General features: G+C 40.1%; 1 protein-coding gene and 1 pseudogene across 1 annotated transcript; both read right to left on the bottom strand.

Annotated features, from left to right (window-relative positions):
• Positions 1-1,030: 1,030 nt before the first annotated feature.
• On the bottom strand, positions 1,031-5,510 carry LOC138353724 (cholinesterase 2-like). The gene is made up of 6 exons (XM_069307111.1): positions 5,506-5,510; positions 4,982-5,115; positions 4,379-4,590; positions 2,058-2,208; positions 1,727-1,905; positions 1,031-1,234 (listed from the first exon to the last, which is right to left on the bottom strand). The coding sequence occupies exons 1-6, from the start codon at positions 5,508-5,510 to the stop codon at positions 1,031-1,033; spliced, it is 885 nt and encodes a 294-aa protein (XP_069163212.1).
• Positions 5,511-5,550: 40 nt separating this feature from the next.
• Positions 5,551-18,562, bottom strand: part of LOC138353725 (juvenile hormone esterase-like) — a 67,332-nt pseudogene continuing 54,320 nt past the window's right edge.

Raw genomic sequence — 18,562 nt, forward strand, 5'->3', positions numbered from 1 at the left:
GTATGGTCGCTTCAGTAAGATTTTGCCATATGTGTTTAACAACTTCTTCTGCTCTGTTGAATCTAAGTTGAAATCTTAATGGGTTTGTAACTGTGCACTGTGTTAGATAATGTTCCAGTGGTCTGTCGGGCATTTCTCCACAGTGCTGACATTTCCTATCATCTTTCGGAACTTGTAAGCCTATTTCCCATGCACATGGGTATCCAAGCCTGATGCGACGTAAGTGTACTTCTGTTGCTCTACTTTCATCAAACTAAGTGGTTCGTAGTTGGTTGAATTCTTGTACCAACCCACAGATCCTGATGTTGCAACTGCTGTGTTGTGGTCACTGTACATCTTTTGCATTGCTCTGTTTCTAATTACTTTCTTAATCTGTGATATGTAAATGTCTACATTTCTTCTCTTAGGAGCAAGTTTTGCAGCTTCGTCTGCAATGTCATTTCCTATTATTCCCACATGACTTGGCACCCAGTTGATAAGTACCCGTCGGTCTTGTCGTTTGAGTGTTTGCATTAATGATATGACATTTGTGATCAGATGTATGTTATCACATATGTGTTCTTGTTGCAAGGTTTCAATGGCGGTTCTCGAATCTTTATGTATGATAACATGTTGTCGGTGTTCAGCAAAAGCATGTTCCAAAGCCTTTTGAATGGCTAGCATCTCTGTAAAGTCGAACACCCATTTGAGAGCCTCCAACTATTTACAGTTTCCTGCTTTAACTGCAGCTCCGGTTTCTTGTCCCTGCTGGTCTACTGATCCATCTGTGAAGTAAGTGAAGCTGTCGGATGCCATGTTTGCTTCTATATGCATCTGTGCAATGTTATGTAGCAGATGAGGATTTGTCTGGTTCTTTTTTCCTTCAATAACAATAATCTTAATGTCTGCTGGCGAAGATTCCCAAGGGGCTTGCATAACAAAGTCTGCATGCATTTCGTCGACACCGTTCTCAGTGACTGTGTTTGCGTGATGATGATGATGTAAACCCAGCTTCACTCCCAGCTTGACTGACTTACAGACAGCTGTGTGCTTAAGTCTGCACAAGATCAACAAAGAACACAAACATCAACTTACAATGATTTTTCAGCGTTAAGTTATAGATGTCAGTGAAGCTATCTTCAGCTCTGTGTTGCAGACAGTATTTGAAGACCGAGTGACCGAGTGGGACTCCCTCATCAGTGTGCAGCTGAGATGTCTCCTCGTGAGGCACTCTGAAGAAGCGGTCAGTGAAGAGCTGCAACACATGCGCAATTATTAAGATGAGATTTTCTTTGATGGGACTTGTTAAAGTTTATGGGGAATTATTATTATGAATATTTATCGAAGCAGAGTCTAGTATGTAGGGTCCTCTACACACTCATGTAATGGTCATGTAAACAGTGTTTGGTCAATTTTAAATGTCATGCAGATTAAGATGTGATATAGGTATGAATGTTGGTGTTGGTGAGTTTGGAGAAGTATCTAAGACGCTAGTCTGCATACCTCGTCTGTCCTGTACAAATGGAAGATAGATTTCAATACACAAGTTTTGCATTTGAGATGACCAGAACGAGTCAGGACTTAAACTGTAGTTTTGTGTAGTACTTCGACGAGACAAATCTTCGCATGTTATACAAAAATATGGATAATTCTGCATATATTTAATAAAGCAATTTAATTAAGCATTGCTAAGTCATTCAGATATTGTTTAATTATATTTAATATCTTGAACAAATTGGTCTCTGACCTGTGCGGTTTCCGGAGCATTGTCCTGGGTGAGCAATGTGTCTCCCACGTAGTGGTAGTAGGCTCGACGAGCCATGTTCACCGGTGCCTCGTCCCCCTCCTGAAGTATCATGGTCATGGGTCCAACTGTGCTGAACCTTTGGTTCACATCCTCGCCCATTTTCTTGTTGGCCAGCATTTCTGTTCATCATTCAATTATTCATTATTTTCGTTTGTACATTTTCAAATGCATATAATTATAATTTTAGGTGTAAACGGAAATACAGAATTTTAAATTACACAAATGCAAATTACAATGAACAATATTTAATATCGTGGCACTGTTTACATACTTAAGCTATAAAAAGCGCCATCGTGCAGGGTGAAGCCAGAGATGATGTCCACCTTGTTGTATGTGCCCGTCTTCAGCAGAAGGGCGGGGTGGGCAGGCAGGAAGTCCCCATCTACTCGCGGTATCATCGAATATGGCCAGTCATACCATTTCTATTCAATACCACAAAATAAAAACAAAAATATAGCATATAAATAAGATCTTACTTTTTATTATCATGTTGTTATCAATTCTAAAAGATATATATATATATATATATATATATATATATATATATATATATATATAATATATATATATATATATATATATATATATATATATGTCGTACCTAATAGCCAGAACGCACTTCTCAGCCTACTATGCAAGGCCCGATTTGCCTAATAAGCTAAGTTTTCATGAATTAATTGTTTTTCGACTACCTAACCTACCTAATCTAACCTAACCTAACTTTTTCGGCTACCTAACCAAACCTAACCTATAAAGATAGGTTAGGTTAGGTTAGGTTCGGTCATATATCTACGTTAATTTTAACTCCAATAAAAAAAAATGACCTCATACATAATGAAATGGGTAGCTTTATCATTTCATAAGAAAAAAATTAGAAAAAATATATTAATTCAGGAAAACTTGGCTTATTAGGCAAATCGGGCCTTGAATAGTAGGCCAAAAAGTGAGTTCTGGCTACTAGGTACGACATATATATATATATATATATATATATATATATATATATATATATATATATATATATATATATATATATATATATATATATATATATGACAATGTCAGACCACGGAGGAAAAATGAAACAGGAATTTCCTTCAGGAATTTCCTTTTAAGGAAATTCCTGTTTCATTTTTCCTCCGTGGTCTGACATAGTCACATTCTTAATCACGTGTTTATTTTCGTGATATACACACACACACACACACACATATATATATATATATATATATATATATAATATATATATATATATATATATATATATATATATATATATATAATATATATATATATATATATATATATATAATTTTGTATTGTGTCTGTAGGGGCCCTTTACCTCAAAGAAGAGGATATTCAGCATCCGGGGAGCCTTGTGGGACTCCCACATGTGCTCACGTATTGTCTTCTCCGATTACCCCATATATTTGTAATTTAATATTTATTTAATTACAAATATGTTGTTACGTAATTACTCTCCTCAAGTCGGAAAGTAACTTTTCCTAAGCAGTCATTGTCATTTTCATGTTCTTTCGGTTCATTGTCCAGTGTGTAATTTTATGTAAATAAATGGTATATTCTCATGTGTAAAACGATCATATGTGATCGTTCGTCCTGAGTATTGCACCTCCGCGGTGATGACGCCTAGTTTAGCAACCACCTAGTGGTCTGCGCGAGATGCCCCGGGTGTCTGGACAAGGCGTGGTAAATGAGTCCTCGAAGTTAGTCAGGTTCAGGCGCTCGTCATTGGTGGACACCTTCTCAAGACAAGGACAAGTCTTGAGGAGGTGGACAAGAGTTGTGGTGTTTAGTAATGTATACTGTAGCCTTTGCTTATATTACTTTGTTGTAGTGTCCGAGTCATTGAGATGAATTCGGTGTTAAACTTTTGAGTTCTTTTAATGCTGTGATATCAAGGGTACACAGATAGTAGTATTGCAGGTGTTAAAGTAACTTGTATTTGTTTTATGAAATTAACTTCTATTTTTAAAAGTGTTTTCTTATTTCGTAACTTTACCCCTGTTCCCAATATTCAAAATTCAAAGCTTATTTGGATTTTTGTTTCTTTCCTGCTGTTTGAGCTAACATCAGCTGGATATTACTGCAGTACCTCCTGTCATGTAACAATAATATTCAAAGAGAGAGAGTGTGAGTGCAACCAATACTCTAAAAATGTTAGGTTTGATAGCAACTATTTCGTCAACCGTACAAAAAATGGACTATTAGACCAAAACGTTTACCTGTGGATTATTGTGTTACCATAAATCCAAGGCCTAAATGTGAAATCCTATGCAGAGTAATGCAGGAAAATTATCTTGTCACCAACATTACCATGTTTTTATAAGAACCCGTTGAGTTTCTAGGATTACCGGTTGAGACCTGGTTATAGCCTAGTTCTTACCTCAGGAAAACTAATGGTTACCACTTAAGTTTTCTATTTACCATTCTTTAGTCTTCATGGTTAATCTGTGAACTTGTATTTAATATTATAAGGATAACAGAAAATTATATCATTCATGTTCTCCGAAATTCTCTGCTACTTAATTCTAATAATTAGAAAGGTAAGTTCATAAATAATTCAGTACTAACTGCAAAGCTCTTGAGTGCCAACACAAATGCCTGCATGGGGAGCTTCTGGAGGCAGGTGAGGAGCTGGGTACTCTCCAGTGCAGGCGACGACGCAGCCTCGTCAGTACAGTTGTACTTGCTGCCCAGCTGCAGGGCAAACTGTCTGTGGTTCTCTCTATGGGCCCAGGAAGACAAGGCTGACCCTGACTGTAGGATGGCTCTCTGGAACAAACCTGGTGGAGTGTACCATAATAATAATTCGTTTGACAGGCAGCCAGAGTGTATTCATATACGTTAGGCTTATATCGAGGTTCCCCCCCCCCCAGGGTCGAATTACTGACCCCACCCAGGATGCAATCCCACAACAATTCGACTAACTCCCGAGTACCTACCTAATACTAGGTGAACAGAGGCATTAGATGAAAGGAAATATACTCAATAATTTCTTTCCCGCCTGGGAGTCGAACCCGGAATTCTCGCTGGTGCGTCGAGAATGAACCCGACTGTACTACCGTGACCCTTATATAGAAGTATATTATGTTATATTTGATTATATATTAATATTATAATATAAATGTATTATGCTAAAAAGCATACGCACAACACATACATATCATGACTAACCTTTGGCACTTGGCGATAAGATCTGAAAATGCGCTGAAGCCGCTCCAGCACTAAAGCCGAAGATGGTGACCTTCTCTGGGTCGCCACCAAGGTCCTGGATGTTGTTGTGCACCAGCGTAGTGCCAGCGTTGGTCCTTCAGGCCCATGTTACCCGGCATTACAGAATCCTCCGTGGACAGGAACCTGCATGGTCAACATAACCTTTCAGTATTGCATGGTCAATACAACTCTCAACATCACCATCAGTACAACCCTTAACACCACCTCTCAGTACTGCATGGTCAACACAACCTCAACATTACCTCTCAGTAATTTATCTGATTTTTTTTTTATCTGCATTAATCTAATTTTTTAAATTTATCTGCACTTTTTCGATTGTTTTAATATTAATTTTAATATTAACAGAATAATTGCAACGTTATAAATAATTTATATATATTAAAGATAAACCTGGTCTGTGTATGATTTTATTATACGAATCTATCCAGCCTACCCAAAGAAACATTCTCAATAGTGCCCCTTACCACATTTCTTCCACACTAAAAAAGTACACATTCTTTCCCTACATTTCATGAAAGTTCAATCTGCATGTTCGCAATCACAGCATGCATATTTATGATGCAGTAGTCGAGACTGAGAGATGCAGTACTGCAGTAAACAGATTGTTGTGTAGATTATTGAAATATTTTCAATATATTTTACCACAGAGCAATGTACTTCTGGGAATGTCTACAGGCCTCGTGACAATAAATTAACGAATAAACAGCAGACACGGAGCACCAAGACAGTAGACCCTTCTCACCAAGAGTTCCCAGACGGTACCGGAGGACGACGAGGACCACGTCCCTAGTGAGCAGGGGCAGCGCCGGGTACCAGGCGTCAGTCCCTAGTGCCTAAATATTCCTCCATGAAGCCACACCATCACCGGCAGACGGGAGGCGCGAGGCTGCCAAAAATCCCCACAATAAGTATAGCACATGTATATGAATTTTGCAGATATTATAAAAGTTACATCTTTTCTTTATAGTTATACTGGCTTAGCTTTCCCTGATAATGACCTTCTCCGTTATATATGATTACCCAGCATCGATTAATTCCTTTTCAAAAGATCTGCAAAAAGGGTGCTAAGAAGAATTTCACCCTAACTTAGGTGTTTTGGATGAAACAATTAAATTTTCCCAGGTGGGACGGGACACTATTACGCTATCTACCTGTAAATAGTTCCAGTTAAAACTATTGTCACCTTTCACCTTGTCCAAAAAATTATGAGTACTTGTAGACCTGTCTGTGTATATAAGCATACTCCATCTCCAAAGGCACCTGACCAGCCAAACTAGCAACTAACAAAGCCTACAGCAAGGTGTAGCCTTTCCTCCTGCCCAGCTAGAGCAAGACTCTATGCGTATATATTGTTGTTTTAGATTCAGCTACTCGGAACAAAACGTTCCAATTAGCACAGGCTATGGTGAGCCCGTTGATGACTTACCTGGCATAGGAGCGGGGCTGAAACTCGTTATGCGTACAGCCATCAACTTCAGATATACCATTTTTCTCTTCGGGTACTGACTCAATAGTTCATATTCTCATGTGAGTGACATATATCACTCAGAATTCATTAGAGAGCTTTGAAATAGAGGAATTACATGAACACACTTGAAGATTTGAGGATTATCTATTTAATTTACCGTTGGTCCTTATCCGTGTGTTCACTCCAGTCATGTTTAAAGGAAATATTCTCACGTAATAGCATATAAACTTTAATAATACCTTAATAATACATTCCACTTATAAATTGAAATTGACGAGGACTTGTCCTCTGTTACACTAATTATTTCCAGTCAACTAATGTTGAGCTGATGCAATAATTTGTTTATCAAACGTCATCCCATCCTGCCTCCATTAGACTATAGAGGAACTGAGGTAAAGGGTGATAGTAGTTCTATTAAATCTCTTTAATAAATAGGGGTGTGTGCTTTGCAATTAATGCTTAATAAATATGTCGGTTTAATAATGTTAATTCGATATTTAAATCCACGAGAATTTAGCGACCATTTCTAATTTACTATTAACTTTTGCACTGCCTAACAAGTTGAGAGCGGAGGGTCGGAAATTTTACATATATCGTAGGGAGAGCTACCCAACACACGTTGCTGTCAAGCCATGTGAAGACAGCAATTAATACTTATTACTCCTGCAGTAGTTGCCCAACGGTTGACTAACCTTGTTCTGAGCAACCACGCTATTTCCGTCTCACTACTGTTAAGTATTCTTTTCCCAGTACCAACAATTTTGCCATTTTTTTTTTCGTATATAGTGTTGGAAGTGAGGTAGTTAGGCTGCGGCATTAAATCATAATCAAAGTAATCTCTTAACGGTAAATTAAGTCAAACATTGACAAAATTCTGGGAATGCTCATTATATAACCAAAGTGTGATTTCAGAATTAAATAAAGAATGTACCTTGGGATTCTCGCATCCTGTAGGCTACGAGAAGAGGATTTATAAATTATAAACAGCTATACTGTTTTTATTTATTAATTAACAATTAAGATAATTTAGGGTTTCAGTAAATAAATAAATAATTACCTTTTATCTTTAAATCTAAGTATTCTTAGATTTAAATATGTAGTTTTCTTTTTTTTTAAGAAAACTTTCCAGTTTTTCTCATGAGGATGTCCACGTTTGTTCTGGCAATAAAAAACTATTGTTGCTACTTTAGATTGAAGCAACAAACTTAATTAAAATAAAACACTAGATAATCCTAGTCTAACTGAACCTAAATAAATTATACCAAACTGTGAGATTGTGTTACAAGAAGTTCAATATAAAGTCCACTAAATTTGTCGAATATACAATTAACGACGCAGCCCCACAATATCCTCTCAAACTCCGTGCTATTCCTAGAAAGTAAACAGTGTTGTGTTCGCCTTTTTTTGAAGATGGTTCTTTAAACCCTATATGAACTAAACTTTCTATGTTTATTGGTAATAAGACTGACATCATTCCATAGCACGATCACCAAAACCCTGTGTGCATATTCCAAATGGTGTTGGGCTTTAGGACTACCAACCTCGGGTGAGTTATTTAAGCCACCACAGTTCCTTACTAACCAACTTACCGTGCATTTATATTCGGGCTAACTAAAGTTAACTTTCAATTTATATAAACCGAGAAGCGGCTCGGTGAAGTTTCAATTTATATAAACCGAGAAGTTCTCTGTGTGGTACATACATATATTGTAATATTATATCATATGTTAAAAAAATTAACAAGTAAAAATCATACATATATTTTTTAACCCATTTTAGTAAACTAGGAGGCTGTGATGCTTTGTGATTGGCCAAGAACGCATTCATCCATGCACCTAGTAATAATGTATGATAAAAACTGAAAAAAACGTACATTGGGCGTATACACATTGAGGTAGAGGCAGTCTTCACTCCCTATTATTTCCTCTCTGCCCTGTAAGAGGCCCTCGAAGGAGATTTCAGGACAGACAGCGGCATCTACTGAACCATTCCTGGGCTGCGACCATCCTTCAGCAGGCACTGGGTCCTGTGCACGGAGTAGAGGATATCATAATTTCTTTTAATCTTACATTATATAACTTTTAAATATTTATTGTTAACAAATGTACTATGAACATACAAAGTGTTATAAAACAGTGAAAAAGTCACATCTGTGGTAAAACATTATAGTGTAGATCCTGAGTGTCATAACTCACTCTGAATCTGAGGTCGCCGACAGGAGGCTGGGCGAAGGGGATGCCTTTGAAACTGTAGAAGTACCGTCCCTCTCCGGCCTCCTCCCTGGCAGCAAAGATGACACCCTGCTTCAGGTGCACCTCCACTGTGGCCTCGTGCAGGTCAGCCTCTGTCTTTACCACAGCCTTCACCAGCACCAGAGCCACCATCATGACGGCTTTCACTCTTCCCATCCTTTGTGTCATTCTGTAAATTAATATATCTGTAACGGTTCTATTGTTACGTAAAATATGGTGACAATAAACACAGACACTAAGAGAAAATATATATATATATATATATATATATATATATATATATATATATATATATATATATATATATATATATATATATATATATATATATATAGGCACAACTCTCCTAAACACGAGAGTGAAGTATACAACTTTAGAACACTTTCCCACCAGGAGACTCGAACCCTAGCCAGCACAGAAGCCTTCCAGCAACTGGCATAACAGGTACGCCTTAACCCTCTCCACCACCTGCTGAGACCCCTAAAAGAGATGGTAATTTCGGAGTATTTAAATACACCAAAGATCACCACCTCCCAAGAGCACTAGAGCAAGTGAGGGGTCATTTAGACGTTAATTTCATCAAGTCCCTGTTAATATGGGAAGACACAGTGTCTATGCTTAAGGCACAACTCTCCTAAACACGAGAGTGAAGTATACAACTTTAGAACACTTTCCCACCAGGAGACTCGAACCCTAGCCAGCACAGAAGCCTTCCAGCAACTGGCATAACAGGTACGCCTTAACCCTCTCCACCACCTGCTCAGACCCCTAAAAGAGATGGTAATTTCGGAGTATTTAAATACACCAAAGATCACCACCTCCCAAGAGCACTAGAGCAAGTGAGGGGTCATTTAGACGTTAATTTCATCAAGTCCCTGTTAATATGGGAAGACACAGTGTCTATGCTTAAGGCACAACTCTCCTAAACACGAGAGTGAAGTATACAACTTTAGAACACTTTCCCACCAGGAGACTCGAACCCTAGCCAGCACAGAAGCCTTCCAGCAACTGGCATAACAGGTACGCCTTAACCCTCTCCACCACCTGCTCAGACCCCTAAAAGAGATGGTAATTTCGGAGTATTTAAATACACCAAAGATCACCACCTCCCAAGAGCACTAGAGCAAGTGAGGGGTCATTTAGACGTTAATTTCATCAAGTCCCTGTTAATATGGGAAGACACAGTGTCTATGCTTAAGGCACAACTCTCCTAAACACGAGAGTGAAGTATACAACTTTAGAACACTTTCCCACCAGGAGACTCGAACCCTAGCCAGCACAGAAGCCTTCCAGCAACTGGCATAACAGGTACGCCTTAACCCTCTCCACCACCTGCTCAGACCCCTAAAAGAGATGGTAATTTCGGAGTATTTAAATACACCAAAGATCACCACCTCCCAAGAGCACTAGAGCAAGTGAGGGGTCATTTAGACGTTAATTTCATCAAGTCCCTGTTAATATGGGAAGACACAGTGTCTATGCTTAAGGCACAACTCTCCTAAACACGAGAGTGAAGTATACAACTTTAGAACACTTTCCCACCAGGAGACTCGAACCCTAGCCAGCACAGAAGCCTTCCAGCAACTGGCATAACAGGTACGCCTTAACCCTCTCCACCACCTGCTCAGACCCCTAAAAGAGATGGTAATTTCGGAGTATTTAAATACACCAAAGATCACCACCTCCCAAGAGCACTAGAGCAAGTGAGGGGTCATTTAGACGTTAATTTCATCAAGTCCCTGTTAATATGGGAAGACACAGTGTCTATGCTTAAGGCACAACTCTCCTAAACACGAGAGTGAAGTATACAACTTTAGAACACTTTCCCACCAGGAGACTCGAACCCTAGCCAGCACAGAAGCCTTCCAGCAACTGGCATAACAGGTACGCCTTAACCCTCTCCACCACCTGCTCAGACCTGCTCATGGGTTAAGGCGTACCTGTTATGCCAGTTTCAGTTCTAAAGTTGTATACTTCTCTCTCGTGTTTAGGAGAGTTGTGCCTTAAGCATAGACACTGTGTCTTCCCATATTAACAGGGACTTGATGAAATTAACGTCTAAATGACCCCTCACTTGCTCTAGTGCTCTTGGGAGGTGGTGATCTTTGGTGTATTTAAATACTCCGAAATTACCATCTCTTTTAGGGGTCTGAGCAGGTGGTGGAGAGGGTTAAGGCGTACCTGTTATGCCAGTTGCTGGAAGGCTTCTGTGCTGGCTAGGGTTCGAGTCTCCTGGTGGGAAAGTGTTCTAAAGTTGTATACTTCACTCTCGTGTTTAGGAGAGTTGTGCCTTAAGCATAGACACTGTGTCTTCCCATATTAACAGGGACTTGATGAAATTAACGTCTAAATGACCCCTCACTTGATCTAGTGCTCTTGGGAGGTGGTGATCTTTGGTGTATTTAAATACTCCGAAATTATCATCTCTTTTAGGGGTCTGAGCAGGTGGTGGAGAGGGTTAAGGCGTACCTGTTATGCCAGTTGCTGGAAGGCTTCTGTGCTGGCTAGGGTTCGAGTCTCCTGGTGGGAAAGTGTTCTAAAGTTGTATATATATATATATATATATATATATATATATATATATATATATATATATATATATATATATATATATATATATATATATATATATATATATATATATATATATATATATATATGCAATTGACGATCACAAAACACTGATCATTTTATGCGGAAAATCCACTGAGAAATATGAAATGAGGTGAACGTTTCGGCTCGTTAAAGCCTTTGTCAACACCAGACTGACCTGGTCAGTCTGGTGTTGACAAAGGCTTTAACGAGCCGAAACGTTCACCTCATTTCATATTTCTCTGTGGATTTTCCGCATATATATATATATATATATATATATATATATATATATATATATATATATATATATATATATATATATATATATATATATATATATATATACATATAGGAGGGGATCTAAACATTCCCTCTAATGCGTTATGCGTGGTTTCCTCCGAGGCTATGGGTCCCCCTTCTTTATACATATATATATATATATATATATATATATATATATATATATATATATATATATATATATATATATATATATATATATATATATATATATATACTAGGTGTACCCGGCCACGCGGTGCTGTGGCTTAGTAACGCATGTTCATTGCTCAGCCAGAGCAATTTTCCTTGTCCGCCCCACTCCACCGTCCTCCCCACCATTTCCCCATCTCCACCGTCCACCCTTGTCCTCCCCACCTTTCTCCACTCCACCATCCCATCGTACTCCCCACCATCTCCGACTCCCCCGTCCCCTTGTCCTCTCAACAATTCTTCCCTCCCTCGTCCTCCCCACCCATCTTCATTCTCCCGTCCCCTTGTCCACACCATCCTCAACTCTCCTGTCCCCACGTCCTTCCCACCATTACCCCGTCCCCTGTTCCATCGTCCTCCCCACTCCCGTCCCCTCGTCCTCCGCCGTCTCCATTCTCCCTCCCTCATTCCCAACAAGGCGCCTGACAGCTGGGTGGACAGCGCTCCGGATTTGTGGTCCTGAGGTTCCGGGTTTGATCCCCGGTGAAGGCGAAGACATATGGGCAAAATGTTTCTTTCACCCTGATGCCCCTGTTACCTAGCAGTAAATACGTACCTGGGAGTTAGACAACTGATACGGCCTGCTTCCTGGAGGGTAAAAAAAGGAGGGTAAAAAAGGAGGCCTGGTCGAGGACCGGGCCGCGGGGACGCTAAGCCCCGAAATCATTTCACGATAACCTCAAGATAACCTCCCCACCATTTGCCACTCCCTCGTCCAATGCATTCCCAAATGATCTGATGTTCCCATCAGAAAATTGGGAACATCAAATGATCTGATGTTCCCATCACTGAAAAATAAGAACAGTTAAAGTAAACTAAATAAAAACAATGAAAAAATAAAAAAATATACTATACTCACGAAATTAAACGGTTTAGTAAACAACACAGTTTAATTCCAATGCAATGTCACAAAATAATTAAATCAAAATGAAAATAAATCGAAATCTATGAAAATTCAATTTATCAATGAAATCGGAAACATTGAAATGGAATCGTATCATATAAGAGTGTGTGTTCCTCTTACGTGCCACAGATGGCACTGTTTCTTAAAAATAGAATGTTTTTACCTGTCACAGGTGTGGCATCTAAACTTATACTTACGAAATGAAGGATATGGTAAACAACACAGCTCAATTCCAGTGCAATGTCACAAAAAAATTAAATCAAACTGAAAATAAATCAAAATCTATAAAAATTTAATTTATTGATGTAATTGGGAACATTGAAAAGGAATTGTAACACATATAGTATAGCGTGTGTGATTTTATTACGTGCAACAGATGGCGTTGTTTAAAAAAAAACATGTTTTAACCTGTCACAGGTGTGGCATCTATATAGTAAGTATATAAAAACACGTGTGTATTCAAATGGAACGATGTGTCAAAATTTCAAAACAATCGGTAAAGAACTTTCTTAGATTACAGTGTGTGTTGCACTTACGTCCAAAAGATGGCGCTGTTGTTAAAAAAATCATGTTTTTTTTCAGGTGTGTTACGGACCCGAGTCCAGCGTCCGAGCACGGAGCAGTGACGACAACGCCATCTGTGGGTCGGCTCCCGAAACCCCCTCCAATTGGACGAAGCCATCTAGTGAGGACGGGATATACCAGCCACAGGGGCTGGATTCCCGTGTTTACCAGCTCATAACATAGCCACTGCTGACCTCTGGTGAGGTGGCTCTTAGCAACGCCATCTATGGAGTGGATAGGTGGGCGTTTGTGTCTAAGCCTGTAAGTGAGGTGCCCTAGAGTGTCCCTAGTACTAATGACGTGTCTGATTACAGAGTCGACCTGGGACTGCTGTATTGGACGATGGATCAGTCTACCCATGGCAGCCAAAGTCTCTCCACGTGTTTGCTGCAGAAGCTGTGAGTCACCCCCGGACGAACACTGTTGAGTGTGTTAGCCTGCCTGTGACGTGGCAGTACCAGGAATCGTCTTATCTGGGGGCTGACTGGTGGAGGAGACTACCCACTGTGGTGCGAAGAGAGGAGAGTGGTCTGCGGAATCACACGAGGCTCCTGCCTAGGGCTCGCCACCTTAGTATCGGTCGTGGAGTGGCCTACACAGCGGAGCTGATCGGAACCTGCCAGCTACAGGCTGGATTTGTGGTCGAAGGCCTCCACGACGGTGCACCCAGTGGGACTGTGATTCGGCTGGCCGGTGGCCAGGGTAGATTCGCCGAGAGAATCAGAGGATTCATCGTGGGCGACCAAGAAGAGAACCAGGGGCTACTCTTCTTGAGCGCCGTGGAGCATCCTGTGTCTTCAGAGGAAGACTAATTTGTATATAATAAGTGTAGTTATAGCAACCCCGCGTGTGACTGTGATATATTTATGGTGGTGGTAGCAATATATATACAAAAGCAGTGCATTTGTATCCCTTCCCCTTTAATTTAACTTGCATTATGGAACGCACCCCTTGAAAGCCACTACTAGCTTGGGGCCGGATACCCCAAACTCTAATAACATCAGAGAAGAACCCGGTTGCGACCCAATAGGGCTGTAACAAGGTGCACCTCCACCATGGCCTCGTGCAGGTCAGCCTCTGTATTTACCTCAGCCTTCACCAGCACCAGAGCCACCATCATGACGGCTCTCACTCTTCAACCAGCACAACACTTGTATCCCCTATTAGACTATTTTACAGGAACTTCTTTTCGACGGCTCATTAAACTGAGGTTGAAACACAACCAACACAACACTTGTTCCCCCTATTAGACTATTTTACAGGAACTTCTTTTCAACGACTTATAAAACGGAGGAAAGGGTCCTGAAAGATATTGTTGATAAGAACGTTTTCCCTACAGACAAAAATCAGAAAATACAATTGACAATTTACTATAAAACCACAAAAACGGCCAATATACTCATGAAAAACTCTCCAGACACCAAGCAGAACGCCTAGAAGGAAACCAACGTCGTCTATGCCTTTTAATGCCCACTTGGGAACTGTAAGCCCCAAAGAACTCAGTATATAGGCAAGGAAACAACGTCTCTTTCCAGGCGATTAACAATGCATAAACAACAGGGCTCCATCAAGGAACATATAATATCTTCTCACAACCAGACCATCACCAGAGAAATCTTAACAAATAACACAGAAATCATTGATAGTTACAGCGATAGCAGGCGGCTCGACATTAGCGAGGCACTACACATCAAAAGTCAACACCAGCAATCAGCAGCCACTTAATGCATAACTATATTCCACCCATTTTTAGACCCCGACCCAACATAGAAGCAGCAAGAGGAGGTATGGGCCAATAGGCCTTCTGCAGTTACTTCCATTCTTATGTTCTCATACCCAACTTATACCAATTGTTTCGTGTTCTGTCTTGTGTTTGTCATAAGTTTGTTCACCTCACCCAAACCTTTTGTACCATATCACCTCACCCAAAACGAGTATAAGTATGATGAATTTGTGTGTAAATTAAGTCTTTGAAAATGTAATAAGTCAATACAAGACGCGTGCAGGCGTCAGACCATAAATAAAAATGAATTTTGGAGAATTGATATTTCCATTACCACCGACAGTGAAGAAAAATATAGGAAATATTGAGAAAATTCGTGTTTTATATTATATATATAAAACATATATATATATATATATATATATATATATATATATATATATATATATATATATATATATATATATATATATATATATATATATATATATATATATATATATATATATATATATATGCCTATACTTGCATAAACCACAAGTGAAGATTAACAATCTTTGGACAACACCCACCAGTGGGCCTCGAACCCAGAAAGCACAACTACCTTCCAGTAGCTGCCATAACTAGTACGCCTTAACCCACTACACCATCAAACCCTACAAAAGAAGTAGAGACTTCGAGATATATATACACCTCAAATATCTCCACTTCCCGAGGGCACTAGACAAGTGAGAGGTTACTATACGTTTTTCATCAAGCCACTGTTAATGTGAGAGAACTCGTGTCCATGCTATAAGCCTATTCTTGCATAAACCACAAGTGAAGATTAACAATCTTTGGACAACACCCACCAGTGGGCCTCGAACCCAGAAAGCACAACTACCTTTCAGTAGCTGCCATAACTAGTACGCCTTAACCCACTACACCATCAGACCCTACAAAAGAAGTAGAGACTTCGAGATATATATACACCTCAAATATCTCCACTTCCCGAGGGCACTAGACAAGTGAGAGGTTACTATACGTTTTTCATCAAGCCACTGTTAATGTGAGAGAACTCGTGTCCATGCTATAAGCCTATACTTGCATAAACCACAAGTGAAGATTAACAATCTTTGGACAACACCCACCAGTGGGCCTCGAACCCAGAAAGCACAACTACCTTCCAGTAGATGCCATAACGAGTACGCCTTAACCCACTACATCATCAGACCCTACAAAAGAAGTAGAGACTTCGAGATATATATACACCTCAAATATCTCCACTTCCCGAGGGCACTAGACAAGTGAGAGGTTACTATACGTTTTTCATCAAGCCACTGTTAATGTGAGAGAACTCGTGTCCATGCTATAAGCCTATACTTGCATAAACCACAAGTGAAGATTAACAATCTTTGGACAACACCCACCAGTGGGCCTCGAACCCAGAAAGCACAGCTACCTTCCAGTAGCTGCCATAACTAGCACGCCTTAACCCACTACACCATCAGACCCTACAAAAGAAGTAGAGACTTCGGTACTAGTTTAACACAAAATTCTAACACGAATTTTCTCAATCTTTCGTACATTACGCTTCACTGTTGGAGGTAAATCAAAAATCAATTCTCCAAAATTCATTTTTATTTCTAGTCTGACGCGACACGGGCGCGTTTCGTAAAACTTATTACATTTTCAAAGACTTTAGTTCACAAATACACAACTGAATAGAACTTATGTATCTCCGATTTTATATCTACATTTGAGTGAGGTGGAAGGGGTGATGTGGCATTAACACAAGACAGAACAAAATGTGGTATTAATAGGGTATTAATTTCATCAACACAAGACAGAACACGAAACAATGGATATTGAATAGAAGTGTTTGTAGAAAGCCTATTGGTCCATATTTCTTGATGCTTCTATATTGGAGCGGAGTCTTGAGGTGGGTAGAATATAGTTGTGCAATAATTGGCTGTTGATTGCTGGTGTTGACTTCTTGATGTGTAGTGCCTCGCAAACGTCAAGCCGCCTGCTATCGCTGTATCTATCGATGATTTCTGTGTTGTTTACTAGGATTTCTCTGGCGATGGTTTGGTTGTGGGAAGAGATTATATGTTCCTTAATGGAGCCCTGTTGCTTATGCATCGTTAAACGCCTAGAAAGAGATGTTGTTGTCTTGCCTATATACTGGGTTTTTTGGAGCTTACAGTCCCCAAGTGGGCATTTGAAGGCATAGACGACGTTAGTCTCTTTTAAAGCGTTCTGTTTTGTGTCTGGAGAGTTTCTCATGAGTAAGCTGGCCGTTTTTCTGGTTTTATAGTAAATCGTCAGTTGTATCCTCTGATTTTTGTCTGTAGGGATAACGTTTCTATTAACAATATCTTTCAGGACCCTTTCCTCCGTTTTATGAGCTGTGGAAAAGAAGTTCCTGTAAAATAGTTTAATAGGGGGTATAGTGTTGTGTTAGTTGTCTCTTTAGAGGTTGCATGGCTTTTTACTTTCCTTCTTATGATGTCTTCGACGAAACCATTGGAGAAGCCGTTATTGACTAGGACCTGCCTTACCCTACAGAGTTCTTCGTCGACTTGCTTCCATTCTGAGCTGTGGCTGAGAGCACGGTCGACATATGCGTTAACAACACTCCTCTTGTACCTGTCTGGGCAGTCGCTGTTGGCATTTAGGCACATTCCTATGTTTGTTTCCTTAGTGTAGACTGCAGTGTGGAAACCTACGCCCTTTTCCATGACTGTTACATATAGAAAGGGCAGCTTCCCATCCTTTTCCATCTCGTAAGTGAAACGCAGCACGGAACTCTGCTCAAATGCCTCCTTCAGCTCCTGCAGATGTCTGACATCAGGTACCTGTGTAAAAATGTCGTCAACATACCTGCAGTATATGGCCGGTTTCAAGTTCATGTCGACTAAGACTTTTTGCTCGATGGTACGCATGTAGAAGTTTGCAAACAGGACACCTAGGGGAGAACCCATGGCGACCCCATCTACTTGCTTATACATGTGCCCATCCGGGCTCAAGAAGGGTGCCTCTTTAGTACAAGCTTGGAGTAGTTTCCTCAGAATATTTTCTGGTATGTCAAGAGGAGTACAGGCTGGATCACGATACACTCTGTCGGCTATCATTCCGATTGTCTCGTCCACAGGTACGTTGGTAAACAGCGATTCTGCGTCCAACGAGGCTCTTATCCCTGTGGCCCGTGTGCCCCGCAGTAAGTCAACAAATTCCTTTGGAGACTTCAGGCTGAAGGCGCAAGGAACATAAGGAGTCAGCAGGCCGTTGAGTCGCTTCGCCAGTCTGTACGTGGGTGTGGGTATCTGGCTAATGATTGGCCGAAGTGGGTTTCCAGGCTTGTGCGTCTTGACATTTCCATACGCATATCCAGGTTTATATTCCCCAATGATCTTTGGCAGGTGGAGTCCGGATTTCTTGGCGTTCACAGTTTCGATCAGTTTGTTGACCTTTGCTTTTAATTCAGCTGTAGTGTCCTTCGTTACCCTTTGGAACTTAGTTTGGTCAGAGAGTATGATGT

This window comes from Procambarus clarkii, chromosome 59, assembly GCF_040958095.1.
Source record: "Procambarus clarkii isolate CNS0578487 chromosome 59, FALCON_Pclarkii_2.0, whole genome shotgun sequence".
NCBI classification, from domain to species: Eukaryota; Metazoa; Arthropoda; class Malacostraca; order Decapoda; family Cambaridae; genus Procambarus; species Procambarus clarkii.